The sequence below is a fragment of the Euprymna scolopes genome, chromosome 7 (genome assembly GCF_053919585.1).
Source record: "Euprymna scolopes isolate OS-2025 chromosome 7, ASM5391958v1, whole genome shotgun sequence".
Lineage (NCBI taxonomy): Eukaryota > Metazoa > Mollusca > Cephalopoda > Sepiida > Sepiolidae > Euprymna > Euprymna scolopes.
The window spans coordinates 118147632-118175000 of NC_136488.1; the positions used below are offsets into that span (position 1 = coordinate 118147632).

At 32.3% G+C, this 27369-nt stretch overlaps 1 protein-coding gene across 5 annotated transcripts in view; it reads left to right on the forward strand.

Annotated features, from left to right (window-relative positions):
* Positions 1-27369, forward strand: part of LOC145279908 (neo-calmodulin) — a 933613-nt gene that overhangs the window by 764271 nt on the left and 141973 nt on the right. For all 5 annotated transcript variants that reach the window (XM_080131460.1, XM_080131459.1, XM_080131462.1 and 2 more), the window contains one exon: positions 13135-13377. In XM_080131460.1, the coding sequence (XP_079987586.1) occupies positions 13135-13377 (243 nt within the window). The remainder of the gene's footprint in view (positions 1-13134; positions 13378-27369) is intronic.

Genomic DNA, 27369 nt, shown 5'->3' on the forward strand with positions numbered 1-27369 from the left:
AAAAACAATTTTCGGGACGATACAGCAAAACAATCATTATGAATTAATATAGAGATATATGAAACTTAAAACATACACACTTTTTGCAAAATTAATGAATTCGGCATTAAATAACCCGAAATGGGTTGATATGCTGTAAAACAAAACCAGCGAAAGCAAAACAGAGTTTAAGAATTATTCTTTATTATAATTTATTGTTTGAAGTTTTTGGTGGATCAATAAATATTGTAATTTATTAAATTTTGATTTTCATTATAGATGCGTCTTGTTTTTTATTGTTCTATCTAGTATATTGAGTTTTCTATTATCTCGATAAGTTCTAATTTAAAGATATTATTAATCTTTATGTTTGTAAAAGGCTTTTTAAGCGAGAATTAAACTTCCATTGAAATAGTTTGGATTTTGATTTTAATGTAAATCAGTAAATAGAAACAACATTTAATGTTCTTAAAGTTTAAATACATTTTGATCATTTTAACAAGCTCTAAAGAAAGCGTAACTCCATAAAAGTACATATTTATTTTACTTATAACTACGGTCGTTTCAAATCTATTTTATGCAGTTTTTACAATAAGATTATGATTTCATTCTTGAAGTATTTTTTATTCAGCTAGCTTGTAAAATTATAAAATTCTTTTTCAATTTTTTTAAGAAGAACTTAATTTGCCTTCAATCGTTTTTTTTTCCGATTATATCAATCTAAGCTGACATGAATAGACGACTCAACGGCTCCTTATTTCTAAGAAGCTATTTAAAGAGTAAAAGTAAAAATGTCTACGGAAAATAAAGTACACGAAAAATCAATGAAAATGGAACAAAGGCTGTTAAAATGTCCATGTGTCAAATCTTTTATTTTCGAAGATAAAAGTAAAATTTCGTGACCCCTTATCTTGTGAAAGTGCTTTGAAGTATAAAGCAAACTGTAAATTGGAATGCACAGAGGCAAACGATGTTCGATAAATGTCATTTTGTTCATCGTTTATTCTGAAAGCGTAAACATTAAAACAATAAAATAAACTCTGTTAATTATTATTTGCTAAGAATGTCTTGTTATGATTAACCCGATGTGGGACGGATATGTTAGCTAGTAAGACTATCTAACTATTATCGCTTAGTCTCTACTGATCAATACAACTGTCTCTACGTATGGTGCATTACCAACTGCTGCTAACTACTGACACTGTTGAAATAAGAAACTTGCAATTTCTGATAAACTGTCTTAATCTCAAGTTTATCCTAGGTTGGTGAATTTATCCCACCTACTACTATATTTTTTCATAGATTTCTAATGTTGGCGTTTAACCGACAACATTTCCAAACTTACCTCTTCAAATGAACTCGCGTTAAAATATATTTGTCACTTGAATATTCAATTCTCAATAAAAAGTACTGATAAATACAAAAACGTGATTCGTCGAAAAACAAGGGAAATTATTCTGAAATAATCGAGTTGGAAGAGTTCCAGAGAATAGTAACTAAGAATGCAGATGACAATGTAGGAATTATTTCTCCTGTCCACACTGGACAGGAAATGCACAATTAAAGGTCTTGCAAACATATGACGCACCCAAGTGATTTATGTAGGCTTGAAATTAATATGTAAATAGTCAACATCGTTCGTAGTCATCAATTAATTCCAATGTAGATTTCACCTATGTAGAAGACAACAAAGTGACAGCCAGAGACATTCGTCTACATGCGGGGTGTGTTTTAAATAGAACACGAAAAGAAGAATGGACTGTGTACTTAATGGACTGAGTATATTACTCTCTTGCGTTTTCTATAATCCTTTTGCAGTAGTGACTTTTATGCTTCCAACAGAAATGAACAGGAAATGCTGAGCACACAAGACACGCTGGTATCCATTAAATCATTTTCAAACTTTTACAGTAACATGCAAAAACTAACTTTTTTTTATCTTATCATGGACAATTGGATAAATACATACTAGCATATATTATAGCTGTGAATTACCGTTTTAAATGTCTTGTCTGTTATGTACATGGCCGTCTAAATAAAACAATATTAGTTTTCCATTTGATGTTATGGATTAATGTTCTCAGATATTCAGCGGTCTTTCAAGATGCATCCCTCCGCATATCTACTATGGAGGTATGTACACACTTTGTTGTATGGAATTGCAATACTCATCTACCAAAAGGTTCGTGCATTGAAACAGTTTTGTATGCTTCTTTCGCGCGGTCAGGATACTACGTTTTTCGTAAACGTTCTGTCGCATAATCCAGTATGTTTTCCACTGCCAATTTCGGCAAGTTTTTAGTTGAGTTCTGCTGGGGTATTTGTGTGATGTCCCTTCACCATTCTCATGTTTTAATCACAAGATCTCTTGATATATTGTCCCACTTTACCATTGTGGCTCCGTATGCATGGGTGATTTTGATTACGCCCAAAACTGCCTTGTCTTCGTGATGAGTACAGGTTGTCGATACATTCATGCCGATGAATGATTTAATGTAAAATAAACAATATTCTCCTGGCTTTTGTAACAAGGTCATTAATGTTGCCTTATGATTAATTGATAATGCCAAATAGGAAACAAAAAGTGTTGCTAGTTGATTAATGGCAATTATTTCATTTTTTGACGAGAGTTCTGATGTGAAGATTTTTAAACTGCTTAATATGTTTTAAATACATTTTCTCTCTTATCTTCCCATTCTACTCGAAGGTACTTAGAGACATTATCATTTCTTATACCTTCAATAAAGCCGCTATTTGCCTTAATATACCCTTACTCTTTTTCTTTTTCTTCGTTATGTATTTAGCACATTTGCAGAATCGATACTCCGCACAGTTGTCTTCTCTGTAATTTTTTTTATAATTTCGATCGGAAAAACAATTTTTCAGATTCAACATAGAGTTTGAGATTGCCCATAAAGAGTAGATGATTAACTCTTACTTTGTTCATTTTTTCTGCTCCTACTAAGGTTGTATCCAGTATTGTATCTTTTAAGTAACTTAATAGATTCATTATGAGGCAGAAAAAAGTGATGACAGGCTGTCTCCCTAGAATATTCCTCGCTGAATCTTAACGTTTAGGATTTGTATTTTTTTCTTTTGTATGATGAGGCGTGGTTGATATGCGCCATTTTGTCATTTGCCCTTGTAAAAATTGTGACGTAATCAATCATTAGGGAGTTTTAGATACCCTCAGGGGCCTGGGAGGGGCCGAATAACTATGCTATATAGCTAATCATTCCCGGGTTACGGCAGATAACCCAAGGATTTAAAATAGAGAGTATAAACATATATTTTTTATTTCATGTCAAAATAGATATTGTTTGAAATCAGAGAAATATATTTTGCAGTTAAAATTGATGATATGAAACTTGGGACATAATATTGTCTGGCCTTGGTGAACTCAAAGTCAGATGTCAGTGCTGACATGATGACCTTAGAGGTCATGGGAATTAGTATGTCTGTAGATCTCAGATCCCAGATTCGGGAATAGCACACACGCAAAAATCTTGGGTTTTCCGATTTCGTGGCGAAATCTGATTGGCTAGGGAAACTTCCACCCCATCCACATACATCACTATATATACTACTGTCGCGCGAAAATTAGTCAGTTTCGAGTTGAGTTTCGGAGATTTTTTTGCGAAACTCGAGGTAACCCGCCGTTCCATGGAGACGTGACTCCTCTTCCTCCTTATCTACCCGTCTGATGCTGTCTGTGAAGAGATTTGATACTTGAAAAAAACTTACTAAGAACTGAATGATATTTGTAAAATTATTTATACATAAGTTTGTGAAATTTATTCTGTAGAATAGAATTTCACGAGTCTGTTTTTCTTCCTGCCTGCGGTCTGATATTCGTTTTCAGCATACAAAATCCAATGTAACAACCCTCAGAGAAGGACCAGACGATACGAGCCGAGAGTTTCCAGACGAAAAGAGGTCCTAGCCGAGCTTCAACAGTGTGAAGTTACATTATTGGTACCGTGACCAGGATAGACGCTGTTTGGTTACCACGGAGGAAAAGAAAAAGTTGGAAAAGAGTTGGGATTGCGTTATAATCTTACATTATCGGTGGCAGGAGAAAATACGTACTAAGAAAGAGACAGACAGACGGGGAAATTTGAAAAACAAAGGAAGGAGAGACAGAACTGAAAAATATAGAAAAACGCCCGGTTGAAAATAAAAACGTTTGGACATTTCTAAAAAAAAAAAAACTTGCATGTGAAAAAAAGAGAAACTGTATAAGCCCTGAGGAACTTTGAATGTTTACAACTTTATGACCTCATGAACTTTTTTTAATCGACTTTCTTATGGACTTTTGAATGAAAACGGGGGAGAACCCTGATTAAAGGGCGGATATTGGATTGTATGTATGTTATCTTTTTGACGGGTAATTTGATGATGGAGAGAAAAGGTCTGTGGAAATAATCTGGCGGAAAACTGTGAAAAGGGATAGAGCGGTGTGTTGAGGAATTATACTTCATTGGTTCTACGAAGCAATATAGTCTAATGGGGGCGAATGTGATGTAATCGATCATGGGGGAGCTTTAAATTCCCCAAGGGCCTGGGAGGGGCCGAATAACTATGCTAGATAGCTAATCGTTCCCGGGTGACGGCAAATAACCCAAGGATTTAAAATAGAGAATATAAATATTTTTTTCATATCAAAATAGATATTGTTTGAAATCAGAGAAATATATTTTGCAGTTAAAATTGATGATAGGAAACTTGGAGCATAATACTGTCTGGCCTTGGTGAACTCAAAGTCAGATGTCTGTGCAGACATGATGACCTTAGAGGTCATGGGAATTAGTATGTCTGTAGATCTCAGATCCCAGATTCGGGAATGGCACACACGCAAAATCTTGGGTTTTCCGATTTCGTAGCGAAATCTGATTGGCAAAGGAAACTTCCACCCCATCCATATACCTCACTATATGTACTACTGTCGCACCAAAATTAGTCAGTTTCAAGTTGAGTTTCGAAGATTTTCCGAAAGAGTTATTAAATAATTGACAACATTCGCGTTTTTCGCTGTAGATTTTGGTAGGAAGTTTTTTCCCATCGCCAAATTACTATTGTAGTAATTAATTCGCTGTTAATCCTTGCGTATCCAAATATCTATTGAAATGACGAAGGTGTTCTGCCGTAAAGATTTTACGAATCTTTATTCCAATCACGTTTGGTGATTCTCTGCAGTGACGGTCGTTTCGATTCTTGTCGCCAATCTGATGTGTCGTGGAACAACAGTTAAAATAAGAAAAATCAAGTCGAGGTTCGGTTAAGGAACAAGTGTATTAACTCAAATGTACAAAGATAGGAAAGCGTGTATATCTGCTGGGCACTTGGCTAGCAGTTGAAGTGCAGTCGCATCTCTTTTACCGGTGTTGGAATTACTAGCGCTATTTATAGTGCTAATCGGTGTAAATTCCTCTGTTCAAGGAAGGCCGGTATAACAATAACACAAATACTTTTAGTTCGAACTATGTGTGGTGAAATTTCATTAATTACCTGTATCTTTAGCCAATAGATGATACTACTATTGTAAATACTATCTTTAAGAAGAAATTATTTTCAACGTTTTTCATTAATTGATTTGTATGCAAGATGATCACATAAATGTATTGATTGTTTCATAGAAACATAACTAATTTATTTATTCAAGGAATGGAAGACTATTTATAGCAATGACATGTAACCTAAGAAAACCTTACTAATTAATTAATTTAGTTTTTTTGTATTATAATAATCTGTATTAGAAAAACATGTTTAATGTTTTCTGATTATATTTCTACATAAAGAAATTGATTTGCTTTGCTTAGTCATTTTTCCTGATTGCATCTAACGTGACATCATGTGATTAAAAAAAGAATTAGTGCTCATCTTTTGTACTACTACAGTTTGACCTACGCAGTTCGTTAATTTATTTATTGCAGACTATTATCCTCATTTTCCTTACGACGTTTCGGCCAACTATTTATCTGGTCTTCGTCAGGTGGTGACCGCGACAGGATAGGAATTCCGATTCTCCTAACTGCATTCCCAGCAATTACTGCCATCCATAGTTGTTGTCGTGTCACCACGTTTTGGCTCAGTAAGCCTCTGCCCGGTTTTGGGTACGCTTGAAACCGCTATTTTCAGACAATTCTCACCTGGAACCGTAGAGATTCAATGTCTCTATCTATTGAGCCTTCGGGACCCGTGGGGCAGGGGATAGATAATTGCTGAGAATCCAATTAAGAGATTCAAAGTTCCTATCCCGTCGCGGTTACCACCTGACGAAGGCCAGAGGAATAGCTGGCCAAAACGTCGTGAAGCAACATCTAAAAAAGATGAGGATAATAGTTTACAATAAATAAATTAATAAGTAATACTCATCTCAATAATGAATTCCAATTAAATAATATATCTACATAGTTCGGTCCCAAAGTCTCGATTCCCCTGCCCTCTCGACTTTAGTTGTTTTTTATAACGTCTTTCTGAGTGTGAAGTTTCATTAACATGCAAATTAATACATATCAAACTACATCCCTCGTGATCTTTAAATATGATCCCATCACCCCATGTCCAGATCGGCACTCACATCAACTCTAAACACCGCTAGACTTTACTAGCTTCTCAAACGCAAAAAAGGTCAGTCGAATCGTAATTCTCCACTACGACGATTAGAAAAATAGTCTGATTCGAATCACATTTCAATCTTCCTTTTTCTCGATGGTTTCAATTTTCAAAGTTCGATGCGAATCATTTAATATTTTCATTTCTCGACGCTTACAATCTTCACTAATCCCACTTTCGTCTCAGTCGCATCGACTTTATATTTCATAGCAGGATGGCTTGTGATTAAAAATAGAATTAGTGCTCAGCGTTCGTAATACTTTCTACTATCCGACCTATTCAGTCCGGTTCCAAGAACTCGATTCCCCTGCCCTTTCAGCTTCAGCTTTTTTATAACATCTTTTGGGGGCGAAACCTCATTGATATGCAAATCAAAACATATCACACTACACATGAGTAGTCGTCCAATTGTTATTTTTTTTTTAAATTACGTAACTAGAGAAGTATATGGAAAAGAATAAACAAAAAGAAAAAAGCAAAGAATGAAAAAAAAACAAATTGTGTTGCTGTTAAAATATCAATGTTTTGAATCGCTTGATAGAAAAATAATAGTAAATACGTACTTGTCTTTTGAAACAAATTTTCTATGGAAACAAGCAAATAGAAAACGATGAATTGAAATGCACAAATGAAAATAACGTTCAAGAGTAAAATTTAATCTATTAATTGTTTATTTTGGTTAATGGAAATAGCAGGACAATAAATGTATTTTTTTTCTTTATTTTGGTAAGCAGGAATATCAGAATCATGTAATGATCAAATATCGAAGAGATTATTAATTAAATTATCTAAACTCTGCGTAAAAAGATATTAAGAATGAAAATGAAACACAAATTTTGATGTTGTTATCAAAGAATTTACTTTTTTACTTATAAGTACAGCGTAAACCATTGTTATTTGAAAGGTAATTGAATTGAGCCGAGATAATTGGCGTTCGATATATGAAATTCTGTTCATATTTTATTCGCGTAAGATTGAATACCAGAATCAAACATTACGAACAAAAGGCAAAGGAGATAGTATTTGAATGATCCAAGCAAAATGCGTCCAAGATAAAAACGAGTCAACTATAAAGATCGTTCTTCGTTTAGGTTTAAAATTCAGAGCTAATAACAAAGGATAGTAAGAGAAAAAATGTGAAATAATAACAATGCTACAAAAATACGTGAATTTCTCGATATATGCGCTCTGAGAGTATAAATTCCCCCAACTTCCTATATGTATGAGACATTCTCAAGAAAAATTAGCGAGCATTAAACATATATAGATTTATGAAATTAATGAAAGAAAACGTAGAGTTTCTGAAAACACGTACCAACATTTGGCCTAAATTAATACCGAAAGCGATTTTTTTTTTGTGTGGCCTGTGGTTAGAAAGCAATCCCGGTCAAAGAAATAAGGGAAGTCTTACACATATATGAGACTACATATTTATGAAAATCGGAAGAGAACTTGAATGCCTACTGGAGACACCTTGAATGCCTAATGAAGAGAACTTAAATATCTACTAGACACTATCGGCAAGTGTCTAAGGTCTTTCTGTAAAGAAGGTTGTCAGGGCAACCTGGCATGAGGATACTTCCCCCTAAAAGTAGAACCTGACTAAATATTAAAATTCCCATAGTATTCGCCAAATAAGATCGCCAAGGTATGGCTAACTCACACTGGCTTTTACGAGGAATTGTGCCCCTTCTCCAAGCGAGGTTATCTTAAGTAACAGCACTAAGCTGGATACTCCACCACACTAAATGAATTCTTATACTGGAATCCAGTAAGACAAAAAGACCACAAGAAAGGTATACTAGTACACATTTAAATTGTTAATTGAGGAGAGGAAAACTATATTTCCAACTTTTTTAGACACTTATGTTTGAGTAAAGGAGAAATTTAATAGAACATTCGAATATTTATATATCTCCTGTAGAGTTTAAGTGTTAGCTCCTAGGAAGGAGTCTCTTTATTTAAGAGAAATTCAACTGGAGTAAAATGAAGCAAAAAAAAAAAAAAATGAAAATATTGTCAGGAATTTCAAAATATTTATGATTAACTTTTGAAATTTCTAATTAGTAATGAAACTATTTTGAATATATATAAAAATGTTATGTAAATTAGTCCTTGCGCGAAAGAGCAGGACACAAAATGTTTTAAATAATAATAATAATAATAATAAAATAACAATAACAAAGACTTTCGCTGGCGAGGACTACTATTAAGCGTAATCAGTTATACAGTCCTTTTGAAATTTTTATCTCTATTTTTCTCGTTATCTACTGAATATTTTAATGAAACCTATATGAAATATGTTCCTTATTAAATTGTAAAGATTTTCTATTCTGAAAGAAGTTTTTTAAAAATTAATCTAAAAAAGTTATTTTAAAGTTTTTGTTAAAAAAACAGATTGTCTCATTATTCAGACATGTATGACAAAGAGGGAGTTGCAAAAAAGAGTTTTGGCGTGAGGAGAAATAAAAACTGAAATAGGGAGTGGGAGAGTTTTTATAAATACATGCAAAACAACATTCATTTTTTTTAATCCAAATTAATAAATTAAATAAAATATAATCTTAAAAAGATACGATACAAGTTAGAAAAGCATTTCATCCAAGGCATGAAAATTGTTAAACAAAATGTTTTTACTGTAGGCTTTAAAAATAAAGGTAAAAGATTCAATTTGAAATTTATTTATCTTCAAAGTGCACTTTTATAAATTTTACAAAGTAAGGTATAAAAATTTAATACATTACTTTGTAAAATTTATAAAAGTGCACTTTGAAGATAAATAAATTTCAAATTGAATCTTGTGCCTTTAAATGCTTTTCTAACTTGTAATATACTCGTTCTATCCCATTTGTTGCTTCCATTTGTTTATTATTTGCTTTATTTTTCCACCAAGTCTAACTTTCGTATACAGACGAAAAATGTGCACAGTGACTCGCAAGCAAGATAAAATAATAAACAGACTTTTAGTGGTGTATACATCAGAAGCCAAAAGCCATGCTGATTACATGACGAATGTAGGGAATGGAAATGAGCTAACTAGTGTCACCATTGTGTGCGATCGAAGGAGAGAAAGGACTGCATATTAATAGAAGCTCGGGATAGGATTTTTTAAGAGTTGGTTCTATTATTAGATTTTGATTTTAATGAATATTGAAATTAAAAAAAAAATAATTCAGTGTTTAATTCTCGAAGGCATGCTGAAGTGAAGCTCATACATGCACGCATGAAGTTGTCTTATATCAAAAACCAAGATGATCAGCGATGTTCCTTTTCAATAATGCCAGCAGAGCTGCTTGATATCGTGGCAAAAGTGAAACTTCTATTAAATCTTCTATCTCTTCTCTATATTTCTTTCCACCACCCCACCTTATGCTTTAGTTTCCCTCTTTCTTCCTCACTCCCGTCATGCTTCTCTATTCAACCGATTTTCATTTCTGGACAAACACATACATACACATACACGTGTTTATAGATTTCTCGAGCAATGAGTTGATAAAAAATCAGAGTTATTTCCCTTTACTTGTTATATAATCTGGCTGGAAAAAGGATATGATGAAATTGCCACCAGGTGAATGAAATATTTTTGTATGTTTTTATATTATTAATCCGGAGCAACGCTGGTCAAGAAAATACCAATCTGGTTGGTATTAGTTTTGTCGTTTTTATTTTATTTTTTAGTCGAACACACAAACATAGACACAGCTAACTTCCCTGTGTGTTTTGTTTGTTACAGACAGATTGGCACCAAGTCGCCATTATAATACAGAAAGTAAGAGTTAATGTACTTGAGAACGAGTGAGGGGGAGTTGCAGAGAGGCTTAGTAGAAACATGAATATTTTTGCAAGTAGAACTCTTTAGTCTTTGAAGGATAAAAATAATAGTCAGTGCATCCATAGCCAAATGCATTTAAAGATAGATTTTATTACACTTTGAAAAAACTTTCATTATCTCTTCTGGATAAAATTAGAGAGAGGAAAACTTAGAGGGGAAAAATGAGAAATAAAGAAATGAATAGGAATGCAGAATGACCGAGACAATATAAAAAGACAAGGAGCCAAAATTCAAGAGAAAAAATTAAATATAGAAAAATAGGAAATCAATGGGCGTGGAAAATACAAGAGAAAACGAGAAAGACAGAAAACAAATAAAAGGGTCTGGAAGAGAGAAACAGAGAAAATGGAAGAGAAAAAAATCAAGAGAAAGGAAAACGACATCGAAATATTAAGAAAGAAAGAAGGAAAATAGAAAACGAATGTGACAAAAGGGCATATAGGAAAGAAAGAGGGCAACCGCGTGTTTTAATTAGTTTTATTGCAGGCGTTACCCAAAGTAGTAAATTAAAAGTAAAATCATCATCATCATCATCATCATCATCATCATCATCATCATCACCACAACAGCAACAACAAAACTGTCGTTTGTTGTTTTGATTTTTATTTTCAAACAATTCATCAACCTTGTAACTCGTTCAATAACATTAGAATTCTCACTATTGTTTCTTTTTTTTTCCTACAATTTTACAACTTTCTTGCTTAATCTGGGTCGCTTTTATTTTACAGCATCCACTTATCTTTGATTTTGCTCTGCTCGCCCAGAATATTTTACTCCATCCTTCTTTTTCTTTTATTTTCATTCTTCTTGTTTGTGTTATCTTTGCATTATATAATAATTCATCCCTCTCATTCATCACTTATCATTCCATCATTCCCCTTCCTTTTCTTATTCATTCATCCTCATTCATCTCTGTTCAATTATTCGTCGTTTTCTTCTTCTTCTTCTTCTTCTTCTTTTTCTTCTTCTTCACTATATTCCTTTTTCTTCTTCGTCTTCTCACTTCATTCAATTCTTCATTCATTGATATTTCTCTCTATTCAATTATTCTTCGTTTTCTTCTTATTATTCTTCACTCTATTATTTTTCTTCTTTATTCTCCTTCTTAATTCAGTATTTCATTCATCCTATACTTCATTTTATTATTCTTTATTTTCTCCTTCATTACATGATTCTCTTTAATCCATCCTTTTCCTTTTGTAATCTTACTTCATCGTTTTCTTTCACTCTGTTCCATTCACTATTCCTTCCCTCATCCAACCCTCCATCTCTTATTGGTTCTGCATCTTTCATCCTTAACTCTTATGTTTGGTCCCTTTCTCCAATTCTGTTATCCTTCTTTTCATTATTTCTCCCATCGTCTCACTAACTTGCATCTCCTCTCCCTCATCTTCAACAACACTCAGTGTTCTTGTTTTTGGCTTTGATGGTGCCAACATTATTCAAAGAAGCAGTTCAAAACGTAAACAAGTAACGGAACATGAAAATAATAGACTAGCAATAAACAAAGTATTTTAAAAAATGCTTTTCATAGATATCTCCACCACTAACAACGTAACACGCTATAAAAAAAACTAACGTTTTAAACCACAATGATATTCTAATCTAAAAAAAAGGAACCCGAAAAGAAAGAACAATTATAAATAAACTCATTCAAAATATTGATACGAACACTGTATTAAAAAGTGTTATCATCTTTACCTTTATCATTAATGGCATCTCAAATTTGGACGCCTGCGCATTGGCCCTTCGAAATCTGTTTAGTGTTTGCAAAAACAATGTTTAAAATAGCGACGATATGCTGTTGCGTGTATACCGACACCTCACATGCTTTTATTTCTTATCTAGGTAGTTCTTTTGTAAAGGAGAGCGATCACTTCCGGTATCGCGACTCATTGTCTTGCTTAACTCCGGATCACTATTGTTTTTATACTTACCCTATTGTTGTAACAAAGTTTTATTTAGCATATACTACGGCATATCGAACTTATTTTGGGATTTGTTTTAATGCTGAAAAAGGCATGATGTGTCTGTTTTACGGCATATCAATATTTTTTGTGTTTAATAAATGCTGAAACCAAATAAAAAGGTTTGGTTCGTTGGTTTTACAATGGATCAATCATCTTTGGGCCATTATTTATTTATATCTCCATGAGAACAATGTATGACACAAGGGACAAACTAAAGATTGCCTTGGTCTAGAACGATTTTTTCTTCACTGGCTGAGGACAGAAAATGTGAAGTTTAGTATTACAACAGATACTACACTTTACTCAAAGTTAAAGAGCAATTCTATCTTCTCTACGTTATTTAATTCCAAAATAAGCATACCTGGTGTGCGTTGTTTGATGCTGAAATAATAAAACATTTTTTTTAAGCATAGCAATGCTTTTGTTTTATGTAATGCTATAAGGTGCTCGAAAAGTGTCTCGTATAATTTTGAAATAACACTGTTTCTTACCAACCTTTTGATTTGTCTTCTTCTTGCTCTGGTTGCACACATTTCTTTTACTACCTCATGCCTATTGATTATATTTTTTAATAATTATCAATCTAAACTATAACTTTAATTTTACTCAGAAATCTTTCGATAAATAAAGACAAAATAAAAGCCGTGTTCATGAATTTGATATGATTTAGTTATAGCTTGCGGTTATTTCCTTTCAAACTTATTCCTCAACATATTATTTTTGGTTGTTGTTTTGCAGGAAATGGCACGATTGATTTCGAAGAATTTCTGCAGATGATGGCACGAAAGATGAAGGATACGGACAGCGAAGAAGAACTGAGGGAGGCGTTCCGAGTGTTTGACAAAGATGGCAACGGTTTTATTAGTGCGGCCGAGTTACGCCACGTCATGACCAACCTCGGAGAAAAATTAACAGACGAGGAGGTTGACGAAATGATCCGAGAAGCGGACTTGGATGGCGACGGAATGGTCAACTACGAAGGTGAGCAATGGAATAATAACGCTATTATTCTTTTTTAGAACACAAAATTAGTCCTATAGGATGGATTTTAGTCTATCTCTTTTGAGCGGCTTTTGGCTATGTAAGAAGAAGTTATAAAGTTATTTTAAGTACATACTTAAAGCAATGCAATGGAAAAAACATTAACTGTTTTTCTATGAAAGCATATTTAATAGGTGAAGGAGTCCAAGAAATATTAATTATTTCTGCAGTTTAATTATTAGATAGAGAGGATGTAAAATCAAAACAATGCAGTAAATACAAAATGCAGGTCATTCTGTTATATATATATATATATATATATATATATATATATATATATATATATATATATATACTTACAGAAAATCACATTCGGCAAAGGGGAATAACATTTATTTTAAATTGAAGGATAAGCAGGAGTCTCATACCTTTTTGTTTAGCTTTAGAAATGGTTAAACAAATAAAAATAAAATAATAAAATTACTTCACTATGCCTGTTAAAAATAACTAGCATATATGATAATATGCATATATATATATATATATATATATATATATATACATGTTTGAAATAATATATTAATAGTATTTAAAATAATATGGTAAAAGTTTAATGAACATCCGTCTGCCCAGCTATCGCACAAACTGATGTAAACAAATAAATATATAATAACTCAACAACAAATAAAATATAACATCCTATCAACAGGGTTTAATTACATTTAGTCGACTTTAAATCTATGAATTAAAACAGATTTACTTTATCCCAAAAGAACACAAGATTCTAAGCACAAACGACGTCGACGTTGTTGTTTGTTCACATGACTCGCTACTCATATTCATAACGAATCCTGGGAAAAAAAATCTCATATTATAACTAAACTTAAATTCTTACATTTTTATATAAATAAAACAAATAATGGAAGCATCTGTACAGATTTGCACATCACGTAACAAACTTTCACTCTGCCCCCCCCCAATCGTTTATCGTCCCATTTCTAGCATACTAATAGTCTGCAAAATAGGTGCTCTCATTTCTGTGTTTTCTTTTTCTTTTTGTTCTTTGATTATTCCTGATGAAAAACGTTTGGCTTTTGAAATATTAAATATTAAAATAATATTAAAACAGAAGCATCGTTTTATACTTCAATCATTTTAAACTACAACTCGAAACATGTAAAACACACACACACACACTGTAGTATAGCCGTATGTGTAAATGTACGTATAATTAACGTTGTCGACCACTAACTGTATGCATTGTTACACTGGCCGTATTGTCGTTTACACTCTAGTGTTTTCATTTGTAAATGCGGGCGTGTGTACGTGCGTGCGTGCGTGCGTGCATGTGTGTGTGCGTGTTTAACACATTCAAATAGGCAGTCAAGTAAACGTATGCATAATTCATATAACAGTTCACAGGAAACATTCATTTAAAGATGGCGAACACAGTTCCTTAACCAACAATAAACACATTAGCATGAAACAGTTCTTTAGAACTGAGACTACTAACTTACATCCCAGTTGTGACAGTAATTTTTATACGTGCGTGGCGCACAGAAAAAATGGAAACATACTTTCTTTTATATTTTCTGTTTTCCGCCTGTTTATCTTTGACTTGAAGCTCTTCAAAAGAAGATATCTTCATCCGAAATATAGATCGTGACGCAGGTTATATTTGATATAACTTAATTTTCATGGGGTAATGACTTTACTTGGAGGTTTGTGACATTTCTCTTAGTTTCCACATTTTCTAGTTGCATCTTTTAGAGCTTCCATGGACGTAAAAGTAACGTCACTTCCGAACCCCGACAACTGATTCCCCAACTGACGCGTGTTCATGTATATATATATATATATATATATATATATATATATATATATATATATATACATACATATATATATATATATATAAAGCCATTATGTTGTTAGTTTACTTTACGTAAACAGGTCAATCTTGTTGTTTTGCTGAACTAAATCCTTTGTTATCGTAAACTCTGTAAATTGTTTATTGCGACTTTAAAATATTTGCCTTCTCAATAAATTCCAAATATGTTAATTGTTTTAAATATTTATCTTATAACATACTTTCTGCTTTGTGAAATATTTTATCTTTCACTAATATTGTACATTAGTTAGATTGTCCATCGAGACTTGCAGTTTCATGGAAATACTGGAAATCCAGTCTGCAGTGTCCTAAAATACAACAGCACACAAACACACAGACACACACACACACACATATATATATATATATATATATATATATATGTATGTGTGTGTCTGTGTGTCTCTGTGTCTGTGTCTGTGTGTCTGTGTCTGTATATGTGTGTGTGTAAGTATAAAAAATTAATACGAAAAGTGCATATGTTTTATCTTTTCTCCATTTCGTTTTTAATAAACTTACAATGCAAAACACCTTTCGAATAATTTTTTTAAGAACAAAACTTTCGACTGTACCTTTGGTCTTCCTGTAATGAAGAGGATGTGTGTGCTCCATGAGGAAGGAATATCTGCGTACACAAGTGTTTTACACACTAAGAACCTACAAGGCACCAACATTACAGGCATATGCAACATTATACAGTTTATTCTTACACAAAAGTTTACATTCAATAATCAACACATTTTACGGATACAAGGCACAGTTATGGGACCAAAAATGGCTCCCAGCTATGCCAACATCTATATGAATATACATATTCGAACAACAATACATAAACCATCTCAACCCACTACATTACTTCAGATGCATAGATCTTTCGCATTTGGTCACATGGCGAAGAGACACTGATGAATTTCTACATCAATTGTCACAATAGTATACAATTCAGTACAGAACCAAGCGCATATCCTTTTCAGACGTTCTGGTAAAATGTAACTAATAATCACATCATCACAGCACTATATACGAAACCCACCGACAGATACAGCTACCAGAATTTTTAGAGTTGTCATCCCATCACAAAAAAAAACTCAAGCGTCTACAGTCAATATCTACGCATCATAAGGATCTGTACAGACTAGTGTTGGGGTGATTAATCGGAATCGGAAAAATCGGAACTTTTGGTGGTATCGGAATCGAAAAAAATTGTATCTATTTTACGATGCCCAAAACGATTCCTTTAATTATGTTTTTTATCTGATTTAGTGATAATAAAATAATTGTTTCTTTTTATTTTATTTTTGTAGTGATAATAAAATATTTTTTTTAAACTTCCAGTAAAACTAAAATCTATATGTAACCAACCCAACAATTTGTTTATTTTTTATTTGAGAAAATATACCCACATTTAACGTATGTTTTTTATAATAATCGGGAGAAAACAATAATTCTATAATTAAATATTTAGAGGTTTATAAAGAATCAGAATCGGAATCCATAATTGTATCGGAATCGGGTAAAATATTGGATCCGTCTTATCACTAATACAAACTCATCCAATTATGACACATAGATATGAATTTTAGCCAACCACTATTTACAGTAGCTACCCTGAAAATAATAAAAAAAAGCTATCAGCAAAGCATCAGATATAAGCACGCAGAATCTATTAACATATAAAAAGAATAAATTATCATTCTCACAAATACTAGTGGTATTTAACTTTACAATAACACCAAAAACCTACACAATCTCCTCAAACAGATATTCAAACAACTGTAACTTAACGCAGTATACAATAAAATATTATCCTACAATTTAACTGCTTCCGAATTCCTTTCCAATTCCAAAGGACCACAGGATTGCTCATTTTTTGCTGTTGTTCGTCTATTAACAAAAGAATAAAATGGCTGACTTGCTTAACTTGAAATATATTTTGATAGATTTAATTCTCCAATTAAATATTTAAAATAGAAACTTTGAAAGTTCGTTCAATACATTCCAGTGGGTAATTAGTTATAAATAAAGTGTAAGTTACGTAGACGTAAAACACACACACACACATACATACATACATACATATATATATATATATATATACTAGCAAAAGTACCCGTCGTTGACTGGGTTCAAAAACAGCCTACAGAAAATGGACTCTGATTTATGAAAGTATGATAGGTTATGAAAAGGAAGGGTTTGTAAAGAGATAGTTTCGAATTTGGGAGTATCAAAACCAAAGCAAAATATGATGAAAGTAAAAATAAAATAGATAAACCCCATAATTTATTATACCATACCTGTTCACACTGAAACACTTATCACAATATTCTGTGGATCTATATTAAAAAACCTTGTTAAACTTTGTGACATATTTCCAATCAGGCGCGAACGAACACCCCATAATTTTATTATACAATATTTCTTCAAACTGAAACATAAGTATCAAAGTATACTTACGCAGATAGATTTGAAAAGTCTTTATTAAATTATGTGCCTATTTCCATTCTATGGAGGCCAGACGCGAACGCAGATCCTACAATTTTATTATACCATCCCTATTTAAGTTAAAACATACTTATTATGTACATCTATATCAAAAACACTGGTAAACGTTTTTTTTTTTTAAATTGTTAAAGTTTTTATTTCCATACTTTGTGGACCAGGCGCGTACGCACACTCCATAATTTTAATGAATCATCATTATACCAGATCAAACATACCCATTCCTGTGTCTCGATACATCTTCTATCATTATATGTGATCAGTTTTCTATATAGGAGCCTATTCGTGACCAGGCACACACACAGACGTTCAGCTTTATATTATAGATATACAGTGGGGGTCAAAAGAGTTTGCAGACCTATTTTTTTTTCAATTTCTTTATTAATTTTGCTTTATTTTTCATTTTGGACTCTTCCATCATTTGCTGGTTGCTGTTCTGATTCGTTCCATTACTACATTTTACGATAAACGCCAGAATTGAATAATAGTTCGACATTTTCCACTTTTCATGTGAGCCAAAAGTTTATGCAGGTAATCTAAATTTAATGGCTAAAGGAAAGATGTTGACAGATAGGGAGAAGGGTGAAATTGTTACATTTCTTGCTGCAAAGAAGTCTACATTGGAAATTTCGAAAATTTTGAAACGAGATCATCGAACTGTGAAACGTTTCGTCATTGACAACAAAGATGGAAGAAAAAAAGCATAAAAGTGGCAGACCAAACGTGACTTCACCACGAGATATTAGAAAAAATCAAGAGGAGTTTGCTAGCAAACCCACACAGCACAAGCAAAGCTATTTTCGACCATGCAGGAGTGTCTGGCATCTCTAAAAGGACCCGAAATCGGATTTTTAAACAGATAGCCGACCAGAGAACACAGATAAAATGTCCTCCTTTGAGTAATATAAACTGTCAGAAGCGACTAGCATAGGCCACCTAATATTTGAAAACCAATTTTCAAAATGTTCTCTGGACTGACGAGGCCAGAGCAACCCTCGACGGCTCCGACGGAAAGGCAATAGCCCACGCTTGCGATTCAGACGTCAATAGGGAGGAGGAGGAGGAGGAGGAGGAGGAGGAGGAGGAGTGATGATGATTTGGGCTGGTATTATTGGAAGTGAGATTGTTGGTCCTTTTCTTGTCCCTGACTGTGTCAAAATGAATTCTGTGAACTACTGCAAGTTTTTGGAAGCAAATTTATTGCCCTGGTTGAATTCACAAAATGATGCTCTCAACCAGAATCTAATTATCCAACAAGACAATGCCCCAAGCCATGCTTCTCGGTTCACAAAAGCTTGACTTTCAGACAAGGGGATCTCTGATGAACGTCTGATGAACAGGCCACCTCAGAACCCGGATTTGAATCCGATAGAGAACCCCTGGTCGATTCTGAAGAGGAAGGTTTACGAAAACGGGCATCAATTCCATAGTAAAAAAGACATTTAGGAGAGAATCAAGAAGGTATCTTCTGAAATCACACCTCAGCAAGTGCATACATTAACATCCTCTGTTGATAGGAGGCTGGTTGATTTGATTAAAAATGGAGGAAAGCGAATAAAGGGTTAAATAGTTACATAAATTCGTATTGTTCTGTTAATTGCTATTTAAGTAATAACTGTTGTTTTCTTGTAATATGTTATCAATATATGGTACTATAATCATGATGACACAATTTTTCGAATTATATCATGTTTAAAAATGGTATTTATTGCGGATAAATGAGTGCTTGCAAACTCTTTTGGCCCATATTCCTTCCTGAAATCATTTAAAGATTCCCCCCTCCCCCAGAATATGATTATTTGGTTTACGTTTCTATGAATTTACTTCATATATTTGCATATCAAACAGTGAGTAACATAGTTATTATATTGGAAAATATTGAAGCATAAATTTATACAATTTATACAATTTGCAAACACTTTTGACCCAAATTGTATATATATATATATATATATATATATATATATATATATATATATATATATATATATATATATATATATATGGGCACATATCAAGTGACCACACAATTTTATTAACATAGATATAAAACTAAAAATAAATATTTTACTTGTACTTTTATGAAAAAAAAAATATCTTCTAAACTTTTTACATCCCATAGTACTTTTGACTTAAGACGGCTGCTTAGGAAATTGCTTAATTGGTGCAATTTCGTTTGGTTTATTCTCATTTTCTATTGTCTCTTCTTACCAATGTTAAGACAATGTTTTAACCGATATTAACACATCCACAGCACTCATTTGTACTAGATATTTCAAAGCTCTTTCCTAGCTTAAATATCATTTTGAGTCTTATTTATTTATACCAATCATGTTCACATTCAATTATATTTCGAGAGAAAAAGCGAAAGGTATTAGATAAATTCCTGCAAGAAAATAGTGTTTATTACAATTCTTGATCTTACGATGTTGAAATGTTTAAAACATTCGTAATTGTCTTCTAACCTACTTCTAACTGGCAGCTATTCGGACTGGGGATTAGTGGTAAAAAAAATAGTTTCTCTAATAGCCACAATAACCTGGAATCATTTTAGGTTAACTTTATATAACCTTGATTAGTAGCCATTCAGAATTAGTGGTAAAATCTTTCATTAAATTGTCCTAAAAACAATGGCTAGGAGAATAGAAAGTTGGCTATAGGTTTACTTTTGGCAGTTTTGTAACTCTCGATTCTCTTAATTTGTTATGTAATCCTCACATTCTACGAACGATGTTTCTAACACAGTGGAAATAATTACTATTTTCTGAGTCAGAATGTATCCATCTAACACTTATTGTTGGCTGGTTTTTGACCTTGCATATTTTTAGCTTAAAGTGGGTTCATGTCCTGTTAGGAGCGATTTTCATGGAAGAATGGTGGATAATTTTACGTTAAATTTATATACGAAACTGATCGCTCACTATAATTTAAAAAATTAAAAATACATAGTCGTCTAAAAAATAAGAATCTCATTTTAAAAGTTGGAGTGGTTCAGCGAAGGGTGTTAATCTATGAATGTATCCAAATAAAGTTGGTCTAATTTTATGTAGGTTAAGAAAATAGGATGATACGGGAATAACGTGGCTATACAAAAAACTAAACGAAATTGTCAATAAATATTTGAAATATCAAAACGAGTCACTTTAATAAAGAAACTGCGCAATTTCCACAGGCACCGTTAATGGTTTATCAATATTAACTTAGTCCGAAATACAAGCCAAATATTTAGTCGAATTAACTGGAATAACATCGTACTTATTTTCTTTTCGAGGAATACCGATCAATTTCTTAGCACACAACAGTTTTAGTAAGTCTAGTCTGATAAGTTTCCCCAGCCTCAAAGTAAGAATACCTCACCCCGCTGCCTTCTTTTCATTATTGATAAAACGTGAATATACAAAATACGAAAACATAACTTTAAAGTATTCATGCAACTCTTCTCAGTCCAGCATTGTTGCCAAGCCCAACATTTCTCCTTCTCCTTCGTCGATGTTCCTCTACTCATCTTTCTGTGTTTCATTGTGTTCAATCTTATCTTCTTATGTTAGAAACATTATCTCATCTAGCTATGAATCTATACAGCAGATTCAGGTGCAATCTTCATTGGCAATCTGCAAGTCCCCTTTTCTCACTTCCTCTGTGTCCCTCTTCGTCTCTGTTACCCTTATTTCTCCCTGTCTCTTTCCACCTATCTCTTTCTCTCTTTTTTTCTTGCTTATATGCATAATCTATCTATTGTTCTAATTAACGATGCAACAGTAAAGATACATATAAAAATTACTAGAATAATAATCACAGATAATAATAACTAGTAACTAGATATAATAATAATTAATCTTTATATTAATACTATAATTCCTTTAACCTACATACGTACGTATGTCACGGTTTCCAGATTATAAATTATTCGATCGGGAGATCCTATTTATTAAAAAGGAGGATAGAAGGTGATGATATACCACGATTATTAAATTAGTATATAGATATGTTAATTTAATGTTCGTGGCATGTTAATACCTTCGATTCTTCTTTTTAATAAATAGGTTCTCCTGATCACTGAAGATGCAATGTAAAAAAAAAAATAGAATAAAATAAAAAAATAAATTATGTCCCTTTTGTGCCGTACATGAAAGAAAACATACCTTCTTAGTCTTCCAGCTAGTATGCAAAGGTAGTATCTGCTCTCTCTAAAGATTATATTACGATATCGTGGAGTTTCTGTTCGCGCCGGACGTCCATACAATGGAAATCTGTCACAGACTTCTATAAGGATATTGGAGATAAACCAGATATATTCTGACACTACATTAACCAGATTACATACAGAAATGAAACAAACCGACGCAACCATAGAATTGTTACAGCAAAAGTGAAAATTACCTATTCTTCCTTCCCCTTCTCTCTCCTTTCCTCTCCTCCCTCCCTTTTGCATTGCCTTTCCATTCCCTCCTCTCTCCTTTCTCTCTTCCTTTCCCTCTTCCTTTCCCTTTCTCGCTTTTCCTTCTCCTCAAATATTGGCACTGTATCAAATAGTCAAAGGGTCAAGGAGAATAGAAAAACTGGTGAAAGAAAACACTAACCAGGCCTCCACTGCAAAGAGGGCTGGGACCTTAGGGAGGCTTATAGCCACTCAAATTCCAGTGAAGATCAATTACTGCTGCCAAGGAGACATCAATAGTAAACGGTTATTTCGATAACGCAAATTAATTTGCAAATGATAATGAAAGGTGTAGAGTACTGAAAAGCAGAAGAAGACTTGTTGTCACTCAGACTCCAGGGAACTCCACAAGTTGTTCTCAAAGAGAATTCTGTTATGATAGACTGTGTGAAAACTCCTAGTGAGTAAATAATAATAATAATAATAATAATAATAATAATAATAATAATAATAATAATAATAATAATAATACTTATATTAATTTGATAAAATAATACCTAGGATATAAAATAATTAGAAATGATAACAATTACTAGAAAAAAATAATAATATTAATTGGAAATGATAATTATACTAAGCGACAATCATGATAATATATAGAAATAATAAACATAGATAAAATATTTGTGATAATTAGTCAAAAAATAATAATAATAATAATAATAATAATAATAATAATAATAATAATAATAATAATAATAATAATAACTGGAAATAACAATGATATTTATAAAAAAAATAATAAAAACTTCAAATTATAATGATAACTAGAAATAATGATTATAATTGGAAAGTAAATAATAATAGAAAAAAGAAGAAGAAAAAATAAAAACTAGAATTGATAATAATTATAAATATCAATATAAACTAGAGATAGTAATAATAATAATAATAATAATAATAATAACAAAACTTAATGATTATAATAACTAATCATTATAAATAGAAATAATAATGTCTAGAAACAATAATTAGAAATAATACTAATTAGAACTTAAAATATTAACTACCAATTATAATGACTAGCGGGACCTGTGGAAATTCCACAGCAGCATTTTTCATATGTTAGATATTGTTGCTGGGCATGCTGGTAGCGTTCTGTTCAGTATGAATGAAGGCACAATATTATTCTACTTTTTTTTATTAAAACTGTATCGTCCCCTTACTAAAATAATAACTTAAAAATAATAACGGGCCAATTAACTCACATAAAAATAATAACGGGCCAATTAACTCACATTTTATCATTTTTCATAATTATTGAATATGTTACTATGATCGAAAATAATTTTTCATCATTTCAACCCACATTATCGCCCCTCCCTTTACTAAAATATTAAATTTGATATATTGTATCGGCTGATTATTTCATAAAAAATCACAACTGTCAATTAACTCACATTTCATCATTTTTAATAATTCTTGGATATGGTACTAATTTTGACGATAATTTTTCATCATTTAAACTCACCATATCGCACACCTTACTAAAATAATAACTCTGATATATTGTCTAGGCTGATTATTTTATTACAAACACACATATCAATCAACTCACATTTCATCATATTTCGTAATTCTTGGATATGTTACTTATTTCGACAATATTTTTTTATAATTTAAACCAACTTTGTCGCCCAACCTTACTAAAATAATAACTTTGATACATTTGCTGGGCTGATTATTTCATTACAAACACACTAATCAATCAACCTACATTTCATCATTTTTCATAATTCTTGGGTATGTTACTAATTTCGACAATCATTTTTCATAATTTATACTCACATTATCGCCCCCTCCTTAATAAAAATAATAACTTTGAAATATTGTATTGGCTTATTATTTTATTACAAACACACTAATGCATGAAATCATATTTAATCATTTTTCATAATTCTTGGATATGTTACTTATTTCGACAATCCTTTTTTCATAATTTTAACCCACATTCTCGCCCTTTCCTCTTTACTAAATAATAACTTTGATATATTGTCTAGGCTGATTATTGTCTTACAAACATTATTTTATTAGAAACACACCAATCAATTAAATCACATTTCGTCATTTTCCGTAATTCTTGGATATGTTACTAATTTCGACAATAATTTTTTTTGTTATTTAAACCATCCTCGTCGGCTTCTCTTACTAAAAAATTACTTTGATACATTGTCTGGGCTGATTATTTCATAAAAAAACACAACTATCAATTAACTCACACTTAAGCATTTTTCTTAATTCTTGGATATGTTACTCATTTCGACAATTATTTTTAATATTTTTAACCCACATTATCAACCCCCCCACTACTAAAATAATAACTTTGATAGATTATCTGGGATGATTATTTCATTTCAAACACACCAATCAATTAACTCACATATTGTCATTTTTCATAATTCTTGGATATGTTACTAATGTCGACAATCATTTTTCATCATTTTAACCCATATCATCGCCCCGCTTATTAAAATAATAACTTTGATATACTGTCTGGTCGGATTATTTCATTGCAAACACACTAATGCATTAAATAACATTACATTTTTCATAATTCTTGGATATGTTACTAATTTCGACAATAATTTTCATAAATTTAACCCACTATGTCGCTCCCCCTTACTTAAATAATAACTTTGATATATTGCCTTGGCTGATTATTTCATTAAAAAAAAATCAATCAATTCTTGATATTCTCATAGTATATATGTTTCACCTATCTTATCCAACCCCGGGTGACGCTGCATATTCTGCTAATATATATATCGTTCACCTGTTTCATTCGATCCCAGGCGACGCTGGGTATGTTGCTACTATATTCTTTCCACCTATCTCATTCAATACTGGGCGACACTTTCTGATAGCATATATTTGCACATCTCATTCAATTCCGGAACTGATTTAATATCCGCCACCCCACTGTTGAAAATATACATTAAATAAAGTAATGTTTTAATCGTAAATTGTTTCAGCCATTTCTGGAACTGACTTTATATCTCCAACCGACTGCTAAAAATATACATGAATAATGTAATGTCTAAATAGTAAACTGTTTCAGTCATTTCCGGGACCGACTTTATATCCTAAACCCACTGCTAAAAATATACATGAAATAATGTAATGTCTAAATAGTAAACTGTTTCAGCCATTTCTGGAACTGACTTAAAATCCCCAACCCACTGTTGAAAATATACATGAAATTAAGTTATGTAAATCGTAAACTTTTTCAGCCATTTCCGGGACTGACTTCTTATCTCCCATCATACTGTTAAAAATATACATTAAATAAAGTAATGTCGAAAACGTAAATGGTTGCAACCATTTCCGGAACCGACTTCATATTTCCCACCCCAATGTTAAAAATATACATTAAATAAAGTAATATGTAATTCGTAAACGGTTTCACCCATTTTCGGGACTGATTTAATATCCCCCCACTGTTAAAAATATACATGAAATAAAGTAATGTTTAAATCGTAAACGGTTTGAGTAATTTCCGGGACTGACTTCATATCCCATAACCAACTGCTTAAAATATACTTGAAATAAAGTAATGTTTAAATCATAAACTGTTTCAGCAGCTTTTCGAAAGTAATACATAAAAACATTAACACGGTTAAGGCTTAGGCCACCATTGCTTCAACATGAATTTCTGAGTATAGTATCAGTTTCAGCATTCCAGTGACTTAAATCCTCCCTTTTTTGGTTTTGGTTAATGGAGGAGAAATCCTTCATTACTGATACAATTCTTATTTTTGTTATTGACCAGAATGCCCCCTTTTAGGGAGCTGGTTTCCCCCTAAATTTTAACCGACCTCATGTCCAATTCCGCCCTTGTGGGGAGGCAAGTAAACAAAAAAAAAATAATCAGAACGGACATTTTCTAGGGCATTTTATAATTAATCAGAAGTGACATTTCCAGGACATTTTGTAATTAAATCAGAAATAACTTTTTCCAGTTACTTTTTTAATATTAAACTTTATTGCATAGTACCTATTCACAATGCTTCCCCACGGGACAGATTTAGATACGAGGGTTGTTTTTTAACGTGGAGAAAAAATTGTCTTAGTCGTAAAGAATTTCTTTTCCACTGAGAGAGAAGAAATTGAAATGTAGCACCTGAAGAAAGATACTACACTTTGATCTCAGCCAAAAAGCCAAGAAAGGCAAATCATTTTTATTAGCTTTGCCTCAACAGCGACACCAATTTTTTTCCACTTTCCCTTTTTAGGGATGCACAGCATGATAACGGATATATAGGCTTGTTGCCACTTAAATTCCGGCAAATCTGAGTTATTATTGCCGGTGACTAATGCTTTATAATGACTCGTGTAAAAAATTCCTAAATTCCGTATGGGTTCTGGAGTATGTAAAACGGTAAGATAAGAAAGAAAACACCATCTAAAATAACAATAGAGAAAGAAGACTGAAAGTGATGTCGTAGGAATTGCCATTATCTTTTAAAAGTGGCATTTTGTCTTCGTGGCATTTGATTACCAGGTCTAAGCGATTATATTTTATTATTCTATGTGCATGTCTATTAAAGCCCCATGAAATGCTTTCAGGGTTTATTTCTGTAAGCGAATCTGAATACGATGAATCTGAAAGTTTCCTCCCCATAAACATGCATACCTGTTACTGAACCAGCATTTTGCATGCAATTTTATATTCAGTAGATTCGGCTATATCATGAAACGATAAGATAACCAACTGTTTCTCTATAATTATCAATAAATATATGGATTCAACGCGACATTTTAGTATATTTGCTAGATAAGTAAGGCTAGTTTATTCGGTTATTCTCAGTAATTTTTCCGTAATAAGAAATGGTGATTTTCCTTGGAGGCAGTGTGATTTTATACTTTAGTATTTTCATCTTCTCTTTCATTTGAGATTGAGACAGTGGGAGTGCGTCTCCATCTTTTCATCTTCTCTTTAGCCATTAATGGTACTGACTGATATTGCGTAGGACAATTTCTCTCTCTCTCTCTCTCTCTCTCTCTCTCTCTCTCTCTCTCTCTCTCTATCTCTCTATCTCTCTCTCTCTCTGCTTCTTTTTCTCACACTTGTAAATCACTTTACGTTCTCGCAACAGCTGTTTAACATTGATTTCTCGTTGATAACGCGGTCGTTGGTTCACTATGGAATTTGAAAGACAATAAA